At 47.7% G+C, this 26377-nt stretch overlaps 1 protein-coding gene and 1 long non-coding RNA gene across 3 annotated transcripts; one reads left to right on the top strand and one right to left on the bottom strand.

Moving 5' to 3' along the window:
* Nucleotides 1-1342: 1342 nt before the first annotated feature.
* Nucleotides 1343-10670, bottom strand: AGA (aspartylglucosaminidase). Its single transcript, XM_025434055.3, has 9 exons — nucleotides 10523-10670; nucleotides 9106-9259; nucleotides 8186-8298; nucleotides 7202-7314; nucleotides 5625-5739; nucleotides 4792-4867; nucleotides 3858-3965; nucleotides 3080-3213; nucleotides 1343-1607 (listed from the first exon to the last, which is right to left on the bottom strand). The coding sequence occupies exons 1-9, from the start codon at nucleotides 10638-10640 to the stop codon at nucleotides 1507-1509; spliced, it is 1032 nt and encodes a 343-aa protein (XP_025289840.3). The 5' UTR covers nucleotides 10641-10670; the 3' UTR covers nucleotides 1343-1506.
* Nucleotides 10671-10857: 187 nt separating this feature from the next.
* On the top strand, nucleotides 10858-22077 carry LOC112651127 (uncharacterized). Of its 2 annotated transcripts, none has more exons than XR_007402667.1 (3): nucleotides 10858-11087; nucleotides 11553-11739; nucleotides 21319-22077. It is a non-coding gene; the product is annotated as an uncharacterized LOC112651127 (long non-coding RNA). The 2 variants fall into 2 exon arrangements; XR_003130622.3 differs by lacking the exon at nucleotides 21319-22077 and adding an exon at nucleotides 18819-19136.
* Nucleotides 22078-26377: the final 4300 nt, after the last annotated feature.

Genomic DNA, 26377 nt, shown 5'->3' with positions numbered 1-26377 from the left:
ACCAAAGAAAAAGGCTGACAAGTGCAGCCTGACAAGACATGGTTTACTGAGGGGATTCAGGGACCAAAGTGAGTTTTGGGCAGCCACAAGAGGAGTAGAGTCCACAACCCCACCTCCTGTTAAACCTTTTTTATAGACCTAGAGACTGGGTGACGGCCTGGGAGGAAATGTTGGAGAATCATAGTCCTCTCTCCAGAGCAGATCAAGGATGTTTTGCCTCAAGGACGTACTTAAGAGTGCAGTTAAGTGAAACTATAGAGAGGAGGGTGGGGGTGCTGGGCTCCAGAAGTCTCAAGGTCACCCAGCCATCCTCAGGGCAGATTGGTCCAAGATGGCAGGAGCTGGATTCTCACAGCTGGAGCAGAGGGTGTTTGTGAAGAGGCTCTCCAGACAGGTATACCCGGCATGGGCTGAGAACAAGTGACCTGAAAGCAATCTCAAAACTACAGCTCTACGAGCCCTAAATTATAAAGGACGCTGAATATTAAGATGAGTAGAAAAAAAAATCAGACCAGAACACTACAGTTTGAGGACAATGATTATACACACAGATCTACTGTACACACAGATTTACGTACACAAAATCACTATTTTTGAAGGAAAAGATGTGAAGAAGGCACACATACAACTCTCCGTCAGATAGCTGACCGAGTGCTGAGGGAAACCAAGCCAAGCTAGACAGTTTCCCGTCCCATCTCCAACTGCAATCACCAACCTCTGCACATGAGATCAGCAACACCACAGTATCGGTCAAGTCCCCTAAAACATTTTTTAGAAAAAATTCTGCATACTAAGTATTAGTAGCTCAAACGCCAGAGATTATTGTGACTAAAGAACTAAAGAACCTTCACACGGAGAACTCCATCAGGGGAAAAAAAAACAAAAAAAGAAAGAAAGAAAGAAAAAAAAAAAACAACACAATGGCTCATCAGAAGATTGCCCAGACTTTGGAATGCGTGAAAAACAAAACCACCTTCATTATGAACGGCATTCCTTCCTCTTCCAACTGGGAGGGAGCATTATGTAAAAGTGATAATCAGTGGTAAGAGACCCGACAGTGGAAGGTAATGAAACGGAATCAGGACTAATCATGCTGTGACTCATCGCTATTTTGTTCTTTGGGTCTGAAAGACTTGGACACTGTAATTATTTTAAGTATCCAAATACACATTCTTTCCTCTGTCCTTAATACATCACTATGGAAATAGATCCCCAAAGTAGTAATGTCTTGAAACACTGAGCAGAAATCCAAATATCACTTAAGATTTAAACATATACAGAATACACACATACATATTCATGGAATATGCAAAGCTTAAAAAAAAAGATCATAAAAACCATGTCTGATACAGAAAGGGAAAGTGCTACTCCAGCACACGTTTATTTTTGCGCTTCTTCTTTTACACAAAGAAGGATGAATACGTGAGGCCTACGGTGTGACGACAGTGAGTCACCTTTCCAGCCTTTGTTTCTTTCCTCTTGAAATACAGATGCTGATGGAAAGGATTAGATGCACTCTACTTTTTCTTCAGTTGGCTGATTTCTTAGAGAATTATAAACCATGAAGCTAAACTGAGTAAATGTTGGAAGTTTACCGCAAGCAGCACCTGGGGGCCGAGAAAGAGGAGGTTAGGTTGTCTGGGTAAACAGAGAATGTACATATATGTGACCCGTATAGACACGGCTTCCTCGCCTTGCTGCTGGCTGTCCCTGGCCCGGAGTTAACTGAGCCACAGGGCAGCACTCTTCGAGCTGCCACGCTGACCGGCCACGACAGGAGAGGCATTTCTTTGAACCTCCCAATACAGGCTGATTTGCTGCTATACACATATGTGGTCTGTGCTACTATTATTTTTACTGTTTTCATACCCTTTTCTTAGTAAAAATAATGTAGGCGAGGGCTAAAAACTTTATTTCCCATGGGGCGCCTGCGTGGCTCAGTCGGTGCAGCGTCTGCCTTTGGCTCAGGTCATGATCTCAGGGTCCCTGCTCAGTGGGGAGCCTGTTTCTCCCTCTGCCCCTCCCTCTCCCCCCTTCTCTATCGCTCTCTCTCAAATCAATACTCTGTGTCTGATCCAGTTCTCCTTGCTGAAGCGGTTTCCTGCTGCCCCAGCCATCCATGGCAATAGGAGGTTTCTTCCCCTGTCCAAACACCTGCACGTCCCCTTCTAATGCCGTTACCTTAAAGAACCAGTCAATTTTAAAGTCATCTACAATTATATAATTGTCATTTTTACATCTTCTTAAATCCAACTTTGAGCCTAGTTCTAAGGTTTATTTCTTAAGACGGAATCAATCAAACTGACTTATTTTAAACATAAAGCCTCCCCTCCCCACCCCATAACTTTTATTGACTTCGGTGTCTCAGTACTTAGAAAAGAATAAGGAATTCCTCAAACAGGTTTTTCAAATACAGAACTGTGGGAAGTAAAAGATCAAAGGACAGTAATAAGCAGTCTAACCTAATAAGTCATATTGATCAGTAAGCTGTCTATCTTCCCCATCTGAAAAGTCACTAATGAGAAGCAGCAGCGGTTGATCTTGAACACTTTGAAACTGTGATAGGCTCATAAGGACAAGCCTCAGATGCGCTGCAAAAATAATTCTGGCAACTTCTTTGGTTTACTAATTAGCAATACGTCTTGTACCGTGGAGCCCCAAGAAGATCTAAATGACTGAGTCGTTAACAGGATGACTGGAAAGGAAGTAGGGAAGATCCTCTGTGCCTGCCAACCCCTAATTAATAAAAGCACCGGACCAGAGTAGCCCATGTCAGCAAGTCCTGGGGCTGAAGCTACACTTCACCAGGGACCCAAGTCAGAGATAAGAACCACAAGCCAAAGACTGGGTCATGAGCACAGGCACGTGGCCAGAGGAGAGGTGTTAGGTGTATTTATGCACTTGGGGGGAAAGGGGAGGGGGAGGTCCCGACGGATCAACGTTTAACAAGTCCCTAGGGCCGACTCGATATAGTCCCTGTTTCCATTGCATAGAGCAAAACACACCACAATATTTTAAAGGGTATGTTTTCAACAACATTTACAAGTTCACGCAAATGCGGCTTCCAAATAAAACTCACCATAACTTCCAGTCACGTTGGCACAAATCACAGCCCCAAAGAAGTTTGGAAAATACTTCTGAATTCGGGAAATCACTTTCTGGCAAGCTACGGTTGGATCTTCTCCTTGTCTCATATACTCTACAGCTTGGTAGCTGATTTAAACAGAAGCGGAGCTTTAGTATCCCAGAGTAAACAAAGTCCAAGTTTGTTACGTGACGTTAGAAACCCCAAACCATCAAAATTGCCACGTTTGATACAACCTTGATGCGAGGTCTATCTTTTCAACTCACCCACGCCTTCATTTCAAGTGAGGAGTGTTATTTCTGGCTCTGGCTGAGTAACTGTTACTCGTAATAACAGCCAGAAGTCATTAAAAATAGAGGTTATGTTTCAACAAGAAACGGGGCTACAATTAATGGGGGAAATAGCGGGCATGTGCAAGACATGCAGGTGTAACCATCATCTCTCAGTAATTAATCGTACACCGTGACTACGTGGCCTACTTTTATCATCAATTACCACAGTTCCTTTCCTCAGTGGCCTTACATAAATTATTTAAGTGCATCCTGAGTATTCTCGTCTGGGAAGTCAAGCAAGAAATATCCTATTTCGGGGGTGATGATGGCTTAAATGATCATCATCAAAAATGATAGAGGTGAAGGGTATGGAAGCAGACTTTCTAGAAAGCTCTTGTACACACGACATCGGACGGCATGGCACAAACACTTGTTTTCTGTCTTGCCAGATGCCTTCTCCTCCAAGGCTCTCTACGGGTCACAAAGGGGAGAAGTCGCACCTTGGCAGAAAGCGCATCAGTATATCCCCATCGCCGGTGGCTGCCGCTGCTCCCGCCGTGTCATCCGCGTAGGCGCCGGCTCCGGGGACTGGCGAGTCTCCTACTCGGCTTAGGGAGGGCACGGCACAGTCAGGCCAGGAAATCAAGTGCGAAGGCTAGATAGTACTTTTATGAGATGCTTCAACAGTGGGGGTTACTCCTCCCTGGCCACGGAGGATCGTTTTGGGTGAATTCTTCATCAGAACACAGAGAGCCAAGATTTTCATTAATTTCTCGATAAGGGTTTCAGGAACCTCAGCTAATGATTTGAGAATTAGGTACCAGCTGGTTAGAGGTCCAGACAGCACGGATGTACAGGGACTTTACGGCCATCCTTTGTCATTGGGTTTCTGGATTGTCTCAGTAGGGTTCAAACTGGATCTCCCCAGCTACAATCTATTCCTGCTTTCCATCTCATGTGCCGAAATTTTACCAAGGTTCTTCCTTGTAATAAACCTTCAGTGGTTTCCTACAACTTTATGATAAGACCCAGAAATCCTTAAGCTGACTCAGGGCCCCTTGCAATGTGGCCAGTCCCCTCCACTCCCCAGCTTGGTCCAGCACCTGACATACAGGCGATTTCTCCTCCAGCCAGTGGAGCTCTGAACCCGAGCATGCACTCCCCCTGCACCTCCTTGTCCCGGAGGCTCCCTTTTCTTCCTGAGGCTCGAGCTCAGCACCCCAGCATCTCTCCGCTGGCCTCTCCAACCGACTGCCCCACTTACTCAGGCCACCACTGCTTTCCTTAGCTCCGAACCACTGGCTGCAATGCCTTTATTTACCTCGGCTGTGAGGGTGAGGTTGCGTGACATTTTGCACCTCTCGTTAGCACCTTGCACACACTGGTTTATACCCGATGAATATTTTTGAGATCTGGTCTTTGAGAAACACTAACCCATGTATTTTGAATTTTAAACCATTTGTAGATGTACCAGCAGCCGTATGTCCCATCTTATGGACTACAACCATGCCTAGAAATGGAAAAAAAAAAAAAATCATTGTAGGTACCAGCTCTGAGGTTTATTTCCAATGTATACAAAATAATTGAGCAGTTGGTAATATAAATATCCTCATTCAATAATTTCAGGGAGAAGAAAATAAGAAGCTAAGGAATACTAAAAATTATACCACTTGCCTAATTTCTGATGTTTCAGAACCCAGTGTCAGAGCATCTTTTGGTAGACTTTCCATAGCCTTACCCTTCCAATTGCTCAGTTACCTTTCAGAGGCAATTTCAGAGAAAGTCATTTGATATAGAATAATGGAAAATTTCAACATGACACCTCGAATGTGGTAAACAATATAAAATTATCACAGAACTACATATCAAATACGGGTGCCTTGCTGGCTTGGTTGGAAGAGCGCGCAACTCTTAATCCAGGGATTGTGAATTCAAGCCCTATGTTGGCGTAGAGATTACTTACATAAGTGAATAACAAAAACTTAAAAAAAACCCTACATATCAAAGATTTAAAAATCTACAAGTGACTAATCACTAGATTTTAGGGGCCTTGTGTAATTTACCTAAAAGTATATAGATACAATGGAAAGAATGTGCGTGTGTGTGTACACCTACCCACATATGGCTTTACTTGGCAGTGAAAACAGTTAAAGTCACTTTCTGGCACATAAATGGGGATGAAGAAGTTAAGAACTACAGAACAGCAATGGCTGAAATGGCTGAAATTAATTTTTTAACCATAAAAAATCATATAAAACGCAAATTACCAATTGTATCATGACCATAATTATTTCCTGTTTCTTTATAGGTAGATCCTTCTTGCTTTAAGAAACCAGGTGGTTTGTAAGGTCCACAGTATTTTGAAGCATCTGGTACAACATTCTGTGAACAAGATCTAAGTTTTAGTTTTTAGAAAGATTCGTTTGAGAAATTGGTAAGTAGTTACATACAATGACTAAACAGCGAGAAACCCAAGGGATGTCTGGGAACTGAAAGATATAAATTAAAAACCAAAGATTAGCTAAGTCTTATGTGAACAGATGGATATAATTTTATTTAATGCTTAGTCTAGTCTCAGAATTACATAATATAGGAGAGATATATCCACATTGTCTGGAAAAGACCCCCGATTTTTTTCTCTCTCTGCATGGCTAAAGCTCTCCACACAATGGCAGTTCTAAATGAAGATTTTTGTATTAGATCCTAAGCCTCAAAGGAATTAGGCACCCAGCCTGACCTTTAAATTTTGCAATTTGTGCTCTGGCCAACGAAGAATTCTGAGATTTAAAGCAAAATCCATTTTAAAACCCTCTTTATTTCAAAGCTAGGTTCATGTGAACATATTCTGAGTTGGAACCTCGGAGTCCTCTATGGATTTAAAGACACAAGAAGATCATTCAAATTCATGAATTTAGGTTGTGTATATGGATTGGTATTTAATCAAGAAACCTACCACTCATGTCTCACTCATTCCTGTATTTGGTACCTGCCCTGACCCAGTTTTGTATACTAGCCTCTTTCAAATGCTAACCCTAGAGACGCGTTGGTTACTCAAAGGTAATTAGGATGCAGGTGGAAGAAACAGAGGAGAGACCACGGTAGCCACAGAAGGGTTCTGGATGGCAAAGACAAACTGACTTGCACTGAGAGTCCCAATGATTTAAAGATAAATGATCCCACCATGAACACACCAGCCACCTGATAGTACAGATGCCGTCACACAAGGGCAACGTACTGGGTATACGTCACACGGGTAAAATGCAAGACATCTTTTAGAAAAATGGTTTCCAAACTTTGACTTTTTTAGACGTGGAACTTTTTGTTGCAAAGAAATCTGAGCAGAGCAGTTCTGACCGAGGCCATCTCCTGTTGCCCACAGCAGGGCTGCCACAGTTTGAGAACTGCTGCCAGGAGCCAGTTTTCCACCCCCTACAAGCCCGAGGAGCAGTTAAGGAGCTTCTGCGAACATTGTGCCCAGAGTCAAGCCATTGCTCCTCCAGTACAACCAGGGTGCTAACCAGCTCTTGAGCCAACAGAAGACAAGAAAGCGCAGACGGGTGTCACTTCATATTTTCTAGTGGTTTACTTTTACACACTTTTTCTTTCTTTCTTTTTTAAAGATTTTATTTATTTATTCATGAGAGACACCTCTCATGAATAAATAAATGAGAGACAGACAGGCAGAGACACAGGCAAAGAGAGAAAGGTGGGCTCCCTATGGGGAGCCCAATGCGGGACTCGATCCCAGGACCCCAGGATCACGCCCTGAGCCAAAGGCAGACGCTCAGCCACTGAGCCACCCAGGTCCCCTAGTGATTTACTTTTAAAAATTACGTCTACATACCCTCCAGTAATTTGGCTGGCAATTCCGAGCGAGCCAATCGGAATGAAGCGCTCGAGAAGCACTGGTAGATAAATCCTCGCTGATGAATCCCATACTTTCAGCAAACTTGGTGGCTGGAGATTAGGAAGAAAAGAAAACTGTGATTCAGTTAAGCACTGCCTTCTACATAAAACACTTGTAGAGGCCGCGTCCTTGGTCAGCGGTCTCTCAAGGCGGGTTCACCACCCCGGGGGCCCACGGAGACTGAGAGGAACATTCAGACATCGGCCGTTTTCAGGACACCAACTGCCACGCGTCCTTCCTAAACCTGATCTGCTTGAGACCCGAGGGTGTATACTGTGACAGTTCTCCTTTCCATCCTCCTCCATCTCCCTTCCCTTCGTGTCCATCACAAAAGAAAAACACCCCTCTCACCCACCAAGAATCTTACTTTCCTAACCAGGGTGCGGCGCCCAGCGTTGGAAGACCAAACCAAGGGCCAAATGGGCTCCACGTGTGACTAACAGATCCTTTTGCTTCTTGGGCAGTTTTTAATTATGTCTTCTGGCGAAACTGAAGGATGCCTACGCGTGGAGTTGTTAACCTAAGTCATCATTAAAAAGTATTTTTGATTATGGATCACTGTATGATTTTTGGCATACAACTAGGAAGACGTTCCAGCAAAACTACTCTGGTGCCCATCTTCTGAAGGAAGAATGCTCCTTGGTCTTCCACTGACAGAGCGAATTCAGGGAGAGCAATGCTGTTGACTCATTTTTCCATCCAGCAATTACCTATCTATTGAGAATAAACCAGTTTTTTTTTTAAATCCTATTTTAAAGATGAAAAAAGTGTGAATTTAGAAGTAACTTACCTGCCAGAAAACAGATATTAAGTAAAACAGCTGGAATTTGGACATGGGTCAGCTTTTATCTGTTCTATCTTTTGCACCATGAAGAATACAGACAAAGGATTAGTTAAAGCTTCGGTGTAGTCAAAATATACCTGACTCTCCCACTAAAAGCGTGTGCGCTGTATGTTCCAGTACTTTCCGTGCCACACCGATAGCGTTCTTAATTCGTCTGAGATCTCCTACTGCTCCTACGTTCATGGTAGTGCTGCAAGAAAAGAAGTAGGGTTCGATTTATTGGGGTACTTTTAAGATAGAAACAATATTGGTTTACTCCAAGCAATGGTTTGTAGGGTAAACTCGACCGTCTTGACGTAAACAGGACAGCACATCCGTAAGGTTCACACAAATTCCCACAACCAGACAAATTAAGGAACACACAGCGCATCAATGTACCACGTACTCCAGCAGCACCTCCATCCTGTTTCTCGTGGCGCATTTTAAGCGTGGCTTCCACGAGGGGTTTGGTGTGAAGGCTTCGGGTCATGCAAAGCACAGCCTATGCGGATGGCAGGTAAATGATGCTTTACCTGGCCAGGGACATATTTTCGTAGCACCTCTGGGACTCTGGGCAAGCAGAGTACCTGCTTCCATGTGACGATGCATTTTTTTTTTTTAAAGATTTAATTAGTTAATTTATCTGAGTGAGCAAGACACACACACACACACACACACACACACAGAGCGTGACCAGTGGGGGGGCGGCAGAGGGAGAGGGAGAAGCTGACGCCCCACTGAGCAGGGAGCCTGATATGGGGCTCGATCCCAGGACCCCAGGATCGTGAGCCAGAGGCAGAGGCTTCCCGACTGAGCCCCCCAGGCGCCCCTCACCCCCATGTAATATTTCTATTATTACGATGATTTTCTCTTAATAGAGAGGGAGGCCCCTGGGGTTTGGAAAGGTCCAGGTACAACAGGCTAGGGGGTTCTGACCTGACAAAACGTCCCGATTCCTCTACCCGGCTCCCAGTAGAAGGCTGATCAGTGTCACCCGCGTGGGGGGCTGAGCTCCTACCCGTCCATGATCATGGCATCCAGCGTGGTTTCTCCAAGCTCGTCGGGACTCCCTCCAAAGCCCACGGTGCCATCGCACTGCTCCCTCTCGCAGGTGGCACAGCCCTGCTCCACGGCATCCAGGGGACCGCCTCCCGATGCCAGAGTCCTCCACGCTGTGAACCAGATCCCAGCAGGGCTTGTTCATACATTGATTTTTTTTTTTTTTTCAGTGCCAAAGGCAACAGAGCAGAAACGTTTTGAGAACTCATATCCCCCCCAAATTTTTTTTTTTCACTTAACTCTACGTTAAATAGAATTTTAGTTGATGAAGCGCTACCGAGGAAGGATGTAGACAGAAATCACATAATGCAACTGTTTACTGTGAAGGATGTGAAGACTCTGCCTCCTGTATGTTTTCTACTTGGAGTATTTCTACGCTGCGTAGAAAGGCCTCTCCTTCCATTTTCTAAGTGAGGCCTCTAAAAGGCATTTAAAAATGAACATTCGTTGAATTATAATCCTATAAACTTCTCCTGCATCATTAGGTTATAAAAGATACAACCAGTACTAGGTACGCCTAGCCCTTTGGTTGACGCAACACGAATCACGAGTGTCAACCACCAAACCCTAACAGCAATTCAGGACAACCTGGGCCTCATCCACTAATCGGCACAACAGCGGCGCAGGTAAGTACTAGACAGTTGTTACCCTCATTTTAAATAGGAAGAGGCAGGGGGTCCCTGGGTGGCTCAATGGTTTAGGCCTGCCTTGGGCCCAGGGCTTGATCCCCAGGATCGAGTCCCACATCTGGGTCCCTGCATGGAGCCTGCTTCTCCCTCTGCCCCTCTCTTTCTCTGTCATGAATAAATAAAGTGTTTAAAATAAATAAAGAGGAGAAGGCAGCCCTGGAGAAGCCAAGGAAGCTCTAGACATGCCCAGGGTCCCGCGGCTGGTGGGCAGCAGAGCCACGATTTGGGCTCCGGGGGCTCTGCTGTTTGCACTACTTTGCACTGTGAGCCCCAGACACTGAGAAGGAAAAAAGAAAAAAAAAAAAATCTTTGGTGGTCAGTGTCTTCCTTCATAAAGGGTGAATTCTTTGAAGGGAAGGTGCTCTTACTGGTCATTTCTAAGTGTCACTCCTGGGTCTACAGGGGCGGCCCCCAGGTGACGGGGTGGAGAGGTCCACAGGGGCCCCCCCCAGGTCACGGGGTGGAGAGGCCCACAGGGGCGGCCCCCAGGTCGGAGGTCAGGGCACCCCGGGCGCGCCCCCAGGAGTCTCGCACCGAGGCCGGAGCTGCTGCAGGTGGGCCGCCGCGTGCGGGCGGGGGGCGCGGGCGAGCCGAGCAGGGCCCCCCCGCAGCCCCCGGAGCCCCGGCGGGAGGGTCGCCCCAGCCCCGGAGCCCCGCCCCCCGCGCAGCCCCGCCCGCCGCCCGCACCTGCTTCGGTCGCGTTCCTAAAGGGCCAGGTGTTGAGGACGAGCGGCAGCGGCCCGCGGCCCAGCACGAGCGGCGGCAGCAGCAGCAGCAGCAGCGTCAGGCCGCTCCTCCGGGCCATGGCCGCGCGCCCGCGGAGCAGCCTCGGGGCCCCGCCCGCGATCCCCGCGCCCCGCGATCCCCGCGATCCCCGCCCCGCGATCCCCCGCGATCCCCGCGATCCCCGCGCCCCCGCGATCCCCCCGATCCTCGCCCCGCCCCGCCGGCGGCTCCCTGCGGCGCGGGCCGCGCTCCCGCTGCTCTCGCGAGACCTGCCTCCGCGGGGCGGGGCGGGGCGGGGCGGGCGGCCTGGGGGCGCTCAGGGCGGCCGCCCGGGCGCTGCGGGGTCCTGCGCGGGTGTTTGCGGGCCTGTAACGGTACCGGAATGACTGCTTCCCCGGCTGTGCAGGGCGGACTGAGCCGAGAAATGAGAAATGATGCAGCCCGGGTTGCACGAGCCCGGGAACATTTCCCTTTGCCTTTCGCTTACGGTCCTTTAAGTGCAAAGTTGAGGTGGACACCTGGGCAGGTGCATCCGGGATGCGGGGGCGTAGGGGGAGGCTGAGCCCCGGGACCCTTGGCCTCGGGCATCCGGGATGGGGGGGCGCAGGGGGAGGCTGAGCCCCGGGACCCCTGACCTCGGGCATCCGGGATGGGGGGGGCGTAGGGTGAGGCTGAGCCCCGGGACCTTGGCCTCGGGCATCCGGGATGGGGGGGCGTAGGGGGAGGCTGAGCCCCGGGACCTTGGCCTCGGGCATCCGGGATGGGGGGGCGTAGGGGGAGGCTGAGCCCCGGGACCCCTGGCCTCGGGCATCCGGGCTGCGGGGGGCGTAGGGGGAGGCTGAGCCCCGGGACCCCTGGCCTCGGGGATCCGGGATGGGGGGGCGTAGGGGGAGGCTGAGCCCCGGGACCCCTGGCCTCGGGGATCCGGGATGGGGGGCGTACGGGGGGGGGGGGGGGAGGCAGGCCCGCTAAGAGCCCAGCGTTTCTGCAGGACGCGCTCTCGAGCTCTCGTGCTAAAGAAGAGGCGCCGCGGGGCAGGGCTCCCTGGGGCGCACCTCCCGGGGCTCCCTGGGCTCCAGGCAAGGTCGCAGAGGTCCCCGCCTTCCCGCGCCCCCACCCCTCTCCGAGCTGACCACCTGTGTGGACAAGGTGGGGTGCAGCCTTCACGTGGCTAAAAGGTACACTGACCAATAGTAAAGATCTCGACAATGATTTTTAAGTATATTTGTTTTTAACTTATTTTGACTTATTTCGCTCATTTTTAAGTAAGTAACCTCTCCAATACATTGTGGAAAACGTCTACTCCCATCTTTTTAACTAATAGGGGAGGTTTGGGGGGGGGAATTGATGCAAAATAATAGGTGGCGCCTCTGAATTGTCCCTGGAGCCGCATTGCTGGTAAAGACGTGTTTGGAGTGTAGGAGGGTGCAGCTGTGCTCAGTTCCTCAGGGACTGGGCTGCATCCTGGGGACTTTGCGTGGCTGACTCACCCACTCAGCTCTGTTCCCCTCAATTTGCATCTTTGTATTAGGGACACTCTTCCAGGGAGACGGGAAAGGAAAGGTCCCTGTGTTCTTAGCGCTGCACATCTGCAGGTGGTTTTAGTGAATCCTTCTCACAAAGGCTTCAGAATGATTTCCTTTCCGGGTGCATGCTTCATTTCAGCTTAGGGCGAAGGCCTAAAGGCGTCCTGTGGAGCTCTGATGGTCAGTTTGCACCTTGGCCACCCTCTGGGGGTGGAGCTGCAGGTAAAACAACCCTTTAGAGTATCTGGCCAGGCTTCCCCTGACAGTCGATGCTCCTGACCCTATTGAACAGCCCTCTAGATGTGAGGGGCATCCTCAAAAAAGGTGCAAAAGTCACCCTCCCAAGACCCAGAGCCACTCTCAAGGATAACCAACGGGAAGGAAAGACAGTTTTCCTGAGAGCGGGCAACAGCCAGTAGGACCCCAGGCGCAAATGGGGCGCAGTTGGCATTTGTGCACAGCCGTGTCTTTGGGGCCCAAACCTGACAGGTGCCAAGCCAAGTTCTCAAGACACAAAATGAGACAAACAAGAAGGCAGCTGTACCCTGGAGAGAGAGGACTGGCCGCCAGCGGGCACCTAAAAGCAAGTCCCTGGGTCACAATGCAAAGATCTAATTCTTGGAATGCTTTTTTGGCCTGGCAACCTGAATTTGGAGAGGAAGGGGCGAAGCAGCATTTTACCTTCATCATCTCTCCACCAGACACCACAGGTGGGGCCTGGGAAAGCCAGCTGACCTTGCTAAGAATTCCTGCCCTTTGCCAGCTTCTCCCAGTTTCCCAGTTTCCTTCTCTGAAGGCTGCAGAGGGAGTGAGGTGTCCTAGCTGGTCTCCCCCTGGTCCCCAGAAACTCTAGATGAGGAAAAATGATCTTCCCTCCCCATTTAGGATAGTGCTTCGCCAAGACCCCCTTTATTCTAGGGCAGCTCCCGAATGGATGAGGTCACCTAAAGTGGTTTAAAGTTCTCCGCAGCAGCTGCTGCGATTCAAGGTTATTTTCGGCAAGCTGAATCTGCTTGTGCAGCCGTAAAACACAATTTTATTCACCCAAGGCCTCACGCTGGACCCAGTCCAGCTTAAGCCGAAGCCAGGCCCCCTACGGCCAGGTTAGGACCCAGCCTGGTTTCCAAGTCAGACCTGACCAGGAAAGATAAACTCTCAAATGAACTCTGAGAGCTCCTAATGCAAAAGCTGCTGTTGGAACAGGACCCCCCCACCCACACCCCCCAGCACCCAGCACCTCCAGAGGCCGCAGGACAGCAGCCGAGCTCGAGGCACTCACAGGTACTCACAGGGTTCCTTGTTCCCCCTTCCCTTGTCTCTTCTGGCCCCAAAGCTGTTAAAAGATAAACTGAGGCATGTTGAAAAATCTGAGTTCGTTTGACAAAACTTGATTCAAATGGGGCGGCATCCGATCTAGAGGATGAAGGGGGCCCCGAGGAGCTGGACCAAATCAGAGCTTTCTACGGGGAGATACGGGGGTGGGGGGGTGGGCAGCGAGGAAAATCAGAGTAGGCGAAGGGGTGGGTCAACGACTCCAAGGTTGCTTTCCTCCCTGAGTGGGCAGGGGACCCTCAGCGGGTTACCCGGTGCTGCTCGTGACATTCCCGATGGCCCGGTTTAAGGTTGTTTCTGGGAGAGCCCAGGCTGTCATGAACTCTGGCCTTGGTGACATAGGCCATGGCGTAAACAGCTTCATATTTAGACCCTTTGCCTGTTTCTAGCAGCAGGCATGGTGGGGATGCGCGTTTTGAGGGTTGGGGGGTGTAGGCACAGTGGGAGCCAGTAATCCCTTGGGGCTCGTTGCCAAGGGAAGCCGCATGAGCACATCCTGTTGCCAAGCATTTACACGTTTACCTTGACTCTTATTAAAATATTAACCTGGTGGGAGTTGTGAGGTTTTTCAAAATCTTCAAGGCTTCTTTGCTATGAAATCAAAGATGCAGTTTCAACAGCGTCAGGATAGCCTGGAAGAAGCATCCCAAGGCAGGACGACGGTGGGTGCAAGTGAAGAAAAGGTCACAAATTGGGGATTTGGGAGGAGGGACAAGTCACCTGTGCTGGTATAATCGGGATGAGGTAATGCCATGTGAAATTAAAAGAGGGGGTGAGGGACGCCTGGGTGGCTCAGTGCCTGAGTGTCTGCCTTGGGCCCAGGGCGTGATCCTGGGTCCCAGGATCGAGTCCTGTGTCGGGCTCCCTGCATGGAGCCTTCCTCTCCCTCTGCCTGTGTCTCTGTCTCTCTCTGTGTGCCTCTCATGGACAAATAAACAAAATCTGTAATTAAAATAAATAAAATAATAAAATGAAAGTGGGTAGAACGGGATAAGAAAGGAAGGAAAACATGTACTGTGCATCCACTTAATTTTCATTAGCCCCTGAACCAAGCCTTAGTATTTTTGCTACATCAGGAGTTAGGACATGACTTGTGCAAGGACGTGTCATGAAAAATGCTCCCTTGCAGCTCCTCCTTGTAATGAAGTCATTTGTGTTTCTTCTGGCTGAAAGAGCCTGAGCTTTGTACCTCCACTAAGTCCACCCTTTTCCCCAGTACTACTCTCTCCCCACTTGAACTCAAAATTCTTAACCGAGAAACGCAGCTGATCCGTTGGTTGCAGGAAGTTGGCTAAATTATATATAATTTATATATAATATATATTATATTTAAATATATATATATATATATTATATGTAGTATATATGTGTTGGCTAAGTATATATATATACTATAGTGGGAATGTCTGAAGCAGAGGTGTCAATAGGTCAGCTTCCCCAAGAGCATTTGTATTTAGAATAATTAGTATGCTACCCCCAAAAGGAATCTGACGTATTTAGTGGTTTTTTAGTATCGATTAAAATACTCAGTGGGTCCACTATCCTGTTACCCTAAACTTAGGGTCATGTCTGCAGCTCTGCCTTGAAGATGTTGACATACTCTGGATATCTGGTTCCTTCTGGGTTAATTTTTCTTTTACTAACATTTGGAGAATACTTTGAGTTTTAATCTTGGAAGTCCCCTCATGTTACGCTTAGGTTTTCATATAACCGGATGCCTATGCTTTATTTTGAGGTAACTCTAAATGAAGACAGACATCAATTGATCAATTAGGTGGTAGACCTTAAAAAAAAATGGTTCAGGGTTTTCCCAGCATCCTCTCCAATTTTTCATTCTCTTAAATCATTCATTCCACATACCAGCAGAGATACGTAGCATTACTGAGGAAAGGATTAGTTACACGTTATTTTTATTTACATTTAGACTGCATGCATAGTTTTCTTTGGTAGGATGTTTATCGGTTGGGTGGATGGACTCCCAGGGAGATTCTCAAGACGTGGATGTCAAGATGTAGGACCACCACCTATCAGCCGTGGGTTACTCAGCTAGTCTTCCCGACGCCCCCTTCCTTTTTCTGAAACTCGGAGAAAATAAGAGTGTTCTTAGTCCTACAAAGTTTTGTGAATGAGGGAGGACATGGGAAAGGTAGAGTAGTAGGCAGATTGAATAAAATTCTTTTGTTTAAGTGGCATCCACCCAGCATCCATCAGCTGATGTCTGGGAAGAGGCGGTCCAGAACTGTACAAAGCAGCAATTTGCGATTCAGAAAAAAAGCAATTTGCGATTCAGAAATTTCTACGGGAATTCTGAAGAGTTGGCCAGACACCTTTAATGTGTTTTAAAGTGAATCCTTAGAATTTCCCCGACTCTCTTAAGTGGAAATTAAAAATCAGGTTTTCTATCGACTTTGAGCTGCCTAAGATTTGGGCTCAATGTTCACACATCTGGCCCATCGCTGGGTGGTGCGATTTCCGAGTGACTTAAAGACATCACCCTGCAGCCTTCCCGAGGGGACAGCCTCCCACGGAAGGTTAAGGGATGTTACAGAGTCTTCCTGTGTGGGGTGGGGTGGGGGGGTGCAGGAGGCTGTAGGCTCCCCTCCATTCTCTCTAAACCTCGTGGCTTTCAATTTATCAGTCTCAGAGGGATGAAGAGCTGAGTCTCTCCTGATAGCATTTGAAGCTGTGGTTCCACAGAGGATTTAACGCTGTGGTTGCAGGGAGTCTAGGTATTTCAAATCTGAGGCTTAAAAATCTAAGCCGTCCCCTCCGGCTTTTGCACTGATGCTGTGAAATCCATTTGCGAAACATGCCCACGGTTTGCTACTTGTTCAAAGCCGGAAGCGTGACTTGGCATTGAAATAATAATTTCTTTTTCAGGAACTCCCCACGGAACCTGGGTTATCTCAATACAAGTTATTTATTTGATTGGCGTTTGCTCTTGTCAGTTTCCCCAACTGTAAGTGATGAAGGTTGCTAATGTTAGAGCATCTGTGGCACTTCCACCGGGTTTCTAAGTTGAATCCGCTTTCCCCGTTAATCTGGGAACACTTGATCTTACTCCCTGATTATATATCCTGGATGAAATTAGAGTCTATTTCATTAGACAGGAGTAAGTGTTATGATTCTACAGACGAAAACAGAAAGTTTTCTTTCTTTCTCAATTTTTTTTTTTTCTTTTCTGGTGCATGCCCCTGAAACCGTTTGTCGAATCGATGGCAGATTCAAGTCACAGACTTGTTTTCGGCTCTTTAACCTTTAAAAGTCATCTTAGTGATGTCTAGGACCAACACCGCCTAGTGGGATGTTGGCCTATTAAGTGGTTTCTTCTCAAAATAGCTTCTATCCGATGTACTTTCAATCTGTAATATTGATACCGGGCCAGTGCGATGATAAAATGATCGTAACAGGGATGTAGTAGATCCTTTTACATCGTGTAATCTGCTTTTTACGACGACTGTAATGTCACGCTGTCTTCAGGAATGGGATCTAGTATCGCACCGCAGGCCCAGGGCAACAGGATAAGCTTCGTGGCGTCTTTCTGCCGCTTCAAGCATTGGTCTGACATTGGGACCTAGTGTCGCAGGTTATTTTAGTGAAGAAATTTAACAATAAAAGCAAAATTCTAAAACAACGACTTACTGTGACTACTCTCACTGGGTAAAATGAGTCTTAGGCGGATCATGATTTAAATGGAAAAACGTTCCAGGGAACAGATGTATCCCGTGAATATTTATCCAGCTCGTCGTCCCAGTGGTTCATATAAAGATTTGTAAAGAAAGATGATCTTACAAGCGACTTAGTGTTTATTTTTTCATGGTTTGGAAGCACACGTCCTCGTCAGCAGTCTCCGTGCATGTTAGCCCTTAGAGGAGATCGCCTCCCTTTTAACATGTTGGATTATCTGTTTGATGAAAGAGCCTGACGTCATATTCGTTGGTGTGTGACCTGCTCTTTTATTTCAGATATCTTTAATCTCTTTGCATGTCACTAATATTCTTTATACTGCTTTAGACCCTTTATGTTGTGAAATAGAACATAAATCTGGAAAAGCACATAAGACATAAACACACAGCTTAAAGAATTTTGCATAAAATGAACACCCACGTAATCACCGCTTATGCCAACAAAGAAAAAGTTTTGAGCATCCCAGAAAACCCCTCACTGCTCACATAGCATCATTTTTTTTTAATTTTATTTTTTTACACAACATTTTTAATGGAGGTATAAAATTCTTTGTGACTGAACACAACTTTATTTATTTATTTATTTATTTATTTTTAAAGATTTTATTCATTTATTCACGAGAGACACAGAGAAAGAGGGAAGCAGAGACACAGGCAGAGGGGGAAGCAAGCTCCATGCAGGGAGCCTGACGTGGGACTCGATCCCGGGACTCCAGGATCACGCTAGGCCACCCAGGGATCCCCTGGACACAACTTTATTGTTTTCTACCGCCTTTTAAATTGTAGGTCTTTCTATACCAATCATTTTTCAGACTGGAACTGTCAGGCATTACGCTGAGTTTATCCTATAGATAAACTATATCCTATAGACTAGCAATGAAAATAGTGTCATGCTGGATCCTGGGTGAAGGTGAACAGTAGGAATTTGAGACTCCGGCCTGGCTCAGGTGGGAGAGCAGGTGAGTTCAGTCTATCACCAGCACTCTGTTACTAACAGAATCAGTGCAGATTGGGAGGTTAGGCAGGTCTCCAAATTCAGGGCTAATTCAAGGAGTCGGGTGGTTGGAGGGCCTGTAGTCACACACATGAGGTCTCGCTCTGAGGCAGGGGCTTTGGGCCCTCCCACCATCCTTACCATTTTCTCACAGGCACAGGATTAAGCAGCTGTGAAGGGACTAGCCTGTCACTGCATCTCCAAGCCCTGATGGCGCTTGGTGGTTTAGGTGCCCTATTTACCAACGGCTCTCGTAATAAAGGCTTGGATCATACGTGTTTGAAGTCTGTGATTCATAGGTTTAGGGCTATGATCACTGTGATTGTAAAATTTTGTAGCAGCTTTAAGTGCTTGCAGTATCAAATAAGAGAAAAATGTGGTGGTTTCAGAAAAAAGACTTTTTTTTTTTTTTTTTTTGCACCGAAACAGAAAGTGTAAAACTGCTGGCATTGGTTCAGTAGCTCAGAAATGTCACAACGTATTTATTGCCTTGTGGTCACAAGACAGCTACTGTTGCTCCAGACAGATCCACATTCAAGCCAGGGGCTGGGAGGAAGGTCTGATCTCAGCAGCACCCCACTCTTCTCAGCAGGAAAAGGGAAGCTTTCCCAGCTCCCGCCTGCAGAATACTGCTTCACTCTCCTTGACCTCAATGATGTCACTTGGCCTTTTCAGTGAGACCCAACCACACTTTTTTGTTTTCCTTTTTTGTTTTGCAGTCCAGGTGTCACTTCTGGGTCGGTGTAGAACATAATAGGAATAACACATACAGAGAGAGGTCAGCTACTGAGGCAACCTCGAGAATTCAAGACCTTTGTACATTTCTAGAAGCTTTTGGAAGGACTTTGGACTTCAGCAGAGTGTAAATATGGAGTTTGAGTCAATCTTATTCCGATTTCAAGGATCAAAGACACCTCATTCAACGGCGGAATGATGACTGTGGTGCTCAGTGGGAGATTGAGAAGAAAGGGCAGTTCTCACTCTGGGATAAAAAGATGGTTATTTTTGAGAATCAGAGATTAAAGGAAATTGGGGGACTTACTGCCTGATGATCTGGATCTCTTCTGGGAGTAGTGGACATCACCTGCCAAGATTCTAGCAGGGTTGAGATGGAATTGGTGACCGGGGATTGGGGAGGGATTTTAGAGGATTCATCATGGGCGGTCTCATCAAGATGGCAATAGCAGAGCAGGAAGGATTGGGGAGCGCGAACCAAGAGCCCCCTTAAATCAAGTAGCCTGATGTTGGTGGATCCGGAGGGTGCAGTCTTGCCTCTCCCCGGAATCCTCTCAGGGCCCCTAAGTTATAATGTAAAAAGTGAGAATGATCCCTGATTGGAGAGGGAGTCTACTTGGTTTGAGGGGAAATGTGTCAGTATTGCTGATAGTGGCAGAGAGAGAGAGAGAGAGAGAGACCTCCTGTGTGTGTGTGTGTGTGTGTGTGTGTGAGAGAGAGAGAGAGAGAGAGAGCCGGAGAGCTAACACTTGCAAGTGGGAGGTTTTGAGAGACTGGACCTCCCAGTGAAGGCAGATGCTCCTTTAGAGGAAGTCAGGACAAAAGAGGTGGAAAGTACAGAGGCTGGGATCCATGACCGCAGGCTGATGGGGTGCAGGGCAGATGCCCCCACACCCCCACCTGCACCCGCACCCACACCTGCACTGTGGGAGGGGAAGCCTACTGCCTGGGCTGCTTTAGCCTTAGGATCCCTGCAGGTGCAGCTTGGCTTTCTTTTTTCTTTCCCCCCTTCCCTACTTCTTCCTAGCTCCCTCCTCCCTCCCTCCCTTTTCCCCATCTACCTCCCTTTCTCCCTCCCTCCCTCCCTCCTCCCCTACCTTCTTCACCCTAACCCCCCACTTTCTACTCCCTTCTCCTTCCTCACTTTCTTCTTTTCTAAAATACCTACTGGTAGCTTACTGCGCGGCAGGAATGTGCCGAGCCTTAGAGATCCGCGCTGAAGCGGACTCCTGCTCCTTGGGAACTTAGCTCAAGTACTAATGGAGCCCTGGAAGCCTGAGGGTGGGGAGGGGTGCTGCAGATGGGGGTCTGGGGGGCTACTGCAGGTGGGGCTGGGGGGTTGCTGCAGATGGGATCCTGGGGGACTGCTGAGGGCCGGGGGTGGGGCTGCTGCAGGCGGGGGGGGGGGTTTGGGGGCTGCTGTAGATGGGGGCTGCTGCAGATGGGGGGCCAGAGGCTGCTGCAGATGGAGGGCCAGGGGCTGCTGCAGATGGGGGGCCAGGGGCTGCTGCAGATGGAGGGCCAGGGGCTGCTGCAAATGGAGGGCCAGGGGCTGCTGCAGATAGGGGGCTGGGTGGGGCTGCAGATGGGGGGGCTGTGGGCTGCTGCAGATGGGGGGGCTGGGGGCTGCTGCGGGCGGGGGCTGCCACAAGGGTGAGCTGGTGGAGGTTGAGGGCAGACTGCAGCCTTATGGGGCTTGGGTTTGTGCACTGGGAGGAGGCAAGGCCCCGCCTGGATGGCTCCTTGCCCTTGCCCCCTGCTGCCCGCCTGCCTGCCCCGGCCACTTGCTGGGCTCAGGGGAGCAGGCCCGATGGTCCCCCAGAGTCAAGGGGCCTTCCCCGCAGCCCCTGTGGGCCCCCCCCCCCCAGGGATCTGCAGGCTCTGGGGCTCCTGGATGCTGTTCCTCGGTGGGCCCGAGGCTCTGTGGAGGAGGGGGTGCTAGGGCTGGGGTCCCCTGGGGACCATGCCTGGAGCAGCAGGCCCCTTCCCTGTGGCCCAGCCTGTCTGGCCGGGTTGCAGGTGGAGGCCCCGCCGCCTCCAGCAGTTGAGAAGCAAGCAGCAGGGAGAGGACACAGGAGGCCCCCCTCCTGCCCGGGCCTGGGTTCCCTTGTCTACACAGCTCCTGAGGATGAGGGCAGCGGGGTGTCCTCTGGGCGCCCTGGGGCGGTGCGGGCCTTCCCCAAGCCTGAGCAGCAGCACAGGGGACCTTGGCTGGTGGTGAAAACAGAAAACTGACCTCTCTGTTTTTTGTTTTTTTTTTTTTTCACTTAAACCCTCTCCCATCATTCACTGGCCACCCACTCGCAATGTGTCAGATGGTTCACCCGTGTCTGAACAGCCCTCAAACACGTCCCCCTTGACAGCTGCCCTTCATGGTTGTCTGTCTGTCTGTGTGTTTGTTTTAGGTGCTGAGTTTTGGTATTGATCTTGTCTTTGTTATATTTCTGTCCTATTTGTATTGATTTTGTTCTACTTGTGACCCAGCTAGGAAATGAATACTAAAATCCCCAAATCGAGGAAGAATTTCCATAGCAGCTGCTCTCTACCCCTCCACGTTGGCAGAATGAGGGATCCATCAATTATCGCAAAATTTTGAAAGTCTCCAGCTTCACCATGAAGACTCTGTTGTGCTTATTTTTATGTGAAGGGAAACGCTAGCGTGGTGAGTGCCCAGGAGAGTCGTTAGGGGAAGACAGCGGTGCGCCATCAATGGTGCTGGACTGTTTCCACGTGGCACTGGACTCTTCTCTCCAGCCAAGACCCATCAACGCAAATAGGAGGGACGTGAATTAACCGTGGAGCCTGTGCAGTCACTATGAAGAGCAACTGTGCGGTCTAGTTTTCAAGACCCATGCTACCCAAACACATTTTTCTGCATTACATAATGTTATCATTTAAATATTGTCATTCAAATGTGAAGACCAGCTGTGCATTTCAGGACACAGCTGTCGGGTTGAGGTACAGATAAGCCATCTGGTGCTCGGTTCTGGGTGGTTAAATTCCAGCCGGGGATTTAACTTCATATCCAGCTGTGATAAAGTAAATTGAAGGCTGCATATTATTCTTTAGAAATCGCCCCTTTGGGATAGTCCGCAGACATAAATTTTAGCCAGAGGTGTCATTGATTGGCTCTACGCTCTCAATGATAGCCTTGGCCAACATCAAGCCAAATAAAAAAAAAAAACTGTTCGGTCCTTTTATTTGCTGTGTGTGAAATAAAACAAAACGGTTAAGGAGAATGAAGCTTTTCAATCTTCTTCGGATTATTTGCATACGGGGACAAATTGGCCGTGTCACCTCACTTCCTTCATCTCTGAACAACGAGAGGGAAAGCCAGGTGGTCTGTAAAGGCTGAGGAGGTGGCGACTAGCCTCATCGCCCGAGTCCTCCCGTGTGTAGCCATGCGAATTAGGAGGAAGCAGCCCAGTTTTTCACAGTAGTCACTGCTGTGCACCCCTTTCTCAGCTCCATCTGTGGTCAAGGGGAAGATCCTAAAATGCTGCCTTGACCTTCTGTATGTGTGGTGGACCACGAAGGCCCGAGAAAGAAAAAGACCTTGAGAAAATTAGACTGCTCCAGTGACTTCAGGCTGGGGGCACTGCTGGGGGCCGGGGTGGGGCTGCTGCAGTGTGTGACTACCTGTGTCAAGGGGTTCAGCTGTATCCCTCTCGAGCCATCTTCACAGGAACAGACTTTTACTGTAACTCATTGCAATACTTTATACCTAGTCTATGCTCCATAGATCATTTTATCTGAAGCAGGTAACACCGGCATACGTTGCTGACTGAGCAGGGCAGAGTTAGGGAGGACATTCGTGTGTGCTGGCTGCCAACTGATTTAGCTGGCATCGAGATCGGATGGCTTCCCCTTGGCTTAAAACTAATTTACTTGGGACCCCGGGGTGACTCAGTGGTTGAGCCTTTTGGCTCAGGGCGTGACCCTGGAGACCCAGGATGGAGTCCTGCATCGGGCTCCCTGCAGGGAGCCTGCTTCTCCCTCTGCCTGTGTTTCTGCCTCTCTCTCTCTCTGTGTGTCTCTCATGAATAAATAAATAAAATCTTAAAAAAATAAAACTAATTTACTTAGTTCTATCCTGTGGCTTCTAATTGGGAAAACTAACCTTTTCCCCTCTAGATGGAACTTTCTTCTGGGAGCCACAATTGCTAATTTAAGCACAGAAAAAAGCAAACGTGGGTGTGTGTAGAGCAGTTATTCAGTAAAGACCCTTTCCTTTATTTTATTTTACTTCTTTTTCGAAATGCGTTTGGAGAAAATCTATGTAGTGGGATAATGTGAGTAACTGGAACGCAGGGAGAAGCGTAGGAATGCAAACATCAAATGCATATACACTAGTCAGAGTTCTTGAGGCAAACAGAACCGTAAGGATACAGATAAATAGATGGAGATAAAAGGGGATTTATTATAGGAATTGACTCACATGGTTATGGAGGCTGGAAATCCCACGGTATGCCATCCGCACGCTGGAGAACCAGGAAAGCCAGTGGCATAACTCAGCACTAGTCTGAAGCCAGAGAACCCCGGGGAGCCCATGGGATTAGTAAGTCCCCTCTGAGAACCAGGACCTCTGAGGTGGGAGAGCAGGAGAGGATGGACATCCCCATCCCAGTGCAGGAAGAGAGAGGGACTTTGCCCTTCCTCCTCCTGTTTGTTCTTTTTGGTCCTCTATGGATTTGATGATACTGCCTCTGTGGCTCTTAGTCTACTGAGTCACATGCTCACTTCTTCCAGAAGAATCCTCACAGACTCACCCTGAAACAATGGGCATCCCCAAATCTGGGCATCCCTTAGGCTAGTCAGGTTGACACTTGAATTAACCACCACAGAGGACTCAGGGTTGCTGGTTTATTTTCCTTTTGATTCTATCTATCTATCATCTATATCTATCTATCTATCTATCTATCTATCTATCTATCTATCCACCCACCTATCCATTCATTCACTTATTTATTTAGAAAGAAGAGGTGGTATGGAGTAGGGAGGAGGGGCAAAGGGAGAGGGAGAGAGAAAGAATCCCCAGCGGACTCCATGCTGAGTACAGAGCCCAAGGACTTGGGGTTCCTTCTCGGGATCCCCATGAAGATCATGGTCTGAGATCACGACCTGAGCCGAAATCAAGAATCTGACTTTTAACCTACTGAGCTACCCAGGTGCCCCCCCTTTTGATTCTAAATACAGATTTTAATAATATGGATTTAAGTTCAAGACTTGTTTCTAAACCAAACTTAACTTGTTTGGTTTCTAAGATAAACCAAAATATATTGTTTCAATTGTTGAAAATATATTGTTTTGATTCATTTATAATCCTTTTTGCATATGTTTGTTGGGGAAAGAATTTAAAAAGAAAAGGATTTTAGACTTGATGTCAGGTTTATGTGTTCATTTGTAATTTGCAAAAATATGTATTTTAAAACTCTGCTAAATACTTTGAATACAAAATCAAGAAATCCACCCCTTACCTTGTACAGGTGCCCTACTCCGTACCCCATTCCCTGGACTAAATGAGGCTGATAGCAGCTTTTGAAGCAACTCTGCAGAGCGTGGAAGGGGTGGCCTTGAGGTCGTAGGAATCATCAGACTAAATGAGCAATGGCAAGGAGAAAAGGAAAAAATTCTAAGTTGACAAAGATTTGAAATGCACACGACCCCTTATTTTATTTTCAAATTTAAACTGTGGACAGTTGTTAGATTTTATTTTTTTTTTTTAAGATTTTATTCATTTATTCATGAGAGACACAGAGAGAGAGGCAGAGACACAGGCAGAGGGAGAAGCAGGCTCCCTGCAGGGAGCCCGATGTGAGACTCGATCCCAGGACCCGGGGTCACGACCTGACCCGAAGCAGATGCTGAACCACTGAGCCACCCAGGCGTCCCCAGTTGTTAGATTTTAGACTAATTCTGTTCTTTTCATTTTGAATACTTTAAAAAATAATTTTCTTACATGCTTTGGTACCTCACAGTGTAGACAAATGAAAACGGAAAAATGACTGCTACTTGGTGTCAGAGGTTTGATTCTTTGACTTAGAAAATTAGTTTTACCAGAATCACCAGGCTGCCCACAGGCTGTTCAGTGATGGTAGGTGGCCCTTCTTCTTTACAACAAAAAGATGACAGACTGAGTGAGAAAAGCATAAGGAAAACTAATTGACATGCTTTGTGTGAATTATTTCTTTTGAAAATGGGAGATGAGGGATCCCTGGGTGGCGCAGCGGTTCGGCGCCTGACTTTGGCCCAGGGCGTGATCCTGGAGACCCGGGATCGAATCTCACATCGGGCTCCCGGTGCGTGGAGCCTGCTTCTCCCTCTGCCTGTGTCTCTGCCTCTCTCTCTCTCTCTGTGACTATCATAAATTAAAAAAAGTAAAATAAAATAAAATGAAAATAGGAGATGGAAGAGAGTCTCCTGAATGAGTGAATTCTAAGAGTCCTTGAAATGGATGTACATGTTTCTATAATCCCTATGTTACATTATGAAACCATCTGGGGAAAAATGAGTAGTGATGGAAATTACCCAGGGAGACTTGATGTTTATAGGGAGGGACCTGTTGTGGGGTCAGATCCTCTACAATAGAGGGAATTTGTTGTTGAATCTGCCCCGTTTTGGGGCAAGAGCTTTGTTTCCAGTTAGGGAATGTACTAGCAGCTGTGATCTGACAGGGCCTAAGCATGTGAATATGTTACGCTACGTGTTCAACAATGACCGAGATGGGGAATGGCTTCCATTTATTGTGTCCTCACTGGGAGCCCAGCGCTATTCTAAGAATGTCATGTGTTAATTTGTTCATCCTTTCAACACTTTTATTACCCATGAGGTGAGGGGATGAGACTCAGAGGGTTTAAGGAACTTGCCTGAATCCTCAGGACCAGTAGGTGGTGCGGCCATAATACAAAGCTATAATATCTGATTCCAGAAACTACATCCTTTTATCCTAAATTCCATTGCCTCCAAACTATTATTTGATGTCATTTTATAACATATTACAGAATATATCTGATTGGGGATCTCAGAAACAACCAGGATTCAAAATGAGCAAACATATAACAGACATAGTGGGCACTGGGTGGGGGCGCTAGGGGGCTCTCTCCTTAAATAACCAACCAAAGAAGTGAAGTTATCTTTCTTGAAGCCAAAACTTTTCATATTTTGCAAAGAACTCGAGGAGGGCAGTTTGGAAGATTATTAAGTAAAAGACAACAGACTCGTTTAGCTACTAAATCACTAGTTACTAAAATGGGTCCTGGAGTGGTTTGTTGAGGAAGATTACCTCAATTATACTGAAACACATTTTTTTAAAGTTCTGAAAAATGAAGGATAAAAGTTTCCACAAACTTACATACCCTGAAGATAGGACAAGAGGAAATGGATTTTGCTCACCAAGAGGCAGATTGGGTTAATCATAAAAGAATCTTTACAGGATTATGTGAACTAGATCAAAGCCTTAGAGACTCACTTGGTGCTGCTTATCACAACTCCTGCATCTACTAAATGTTAACTGGATCACTAAAGTTCCTTCTAGCTCTATGAG

The sequence above is a fragment of the Canis lupus genome, chromosome 16 (assembly GCF_003254725.2).
Source record: "Canis lupus dingo isolate Sandy chromosome 16, ASM325472v2, whole genome shotgun sequence".
In the NCBI taxonomy this organism is placed as follows: Eukaryota; Metazoa; Chordata; class Mammalia; order Carnivora; family Canidae; genus Canis; species Canis lupus.
This window is presented reverse-complemented; position numbering and strand designations above follow the sequence as displayed.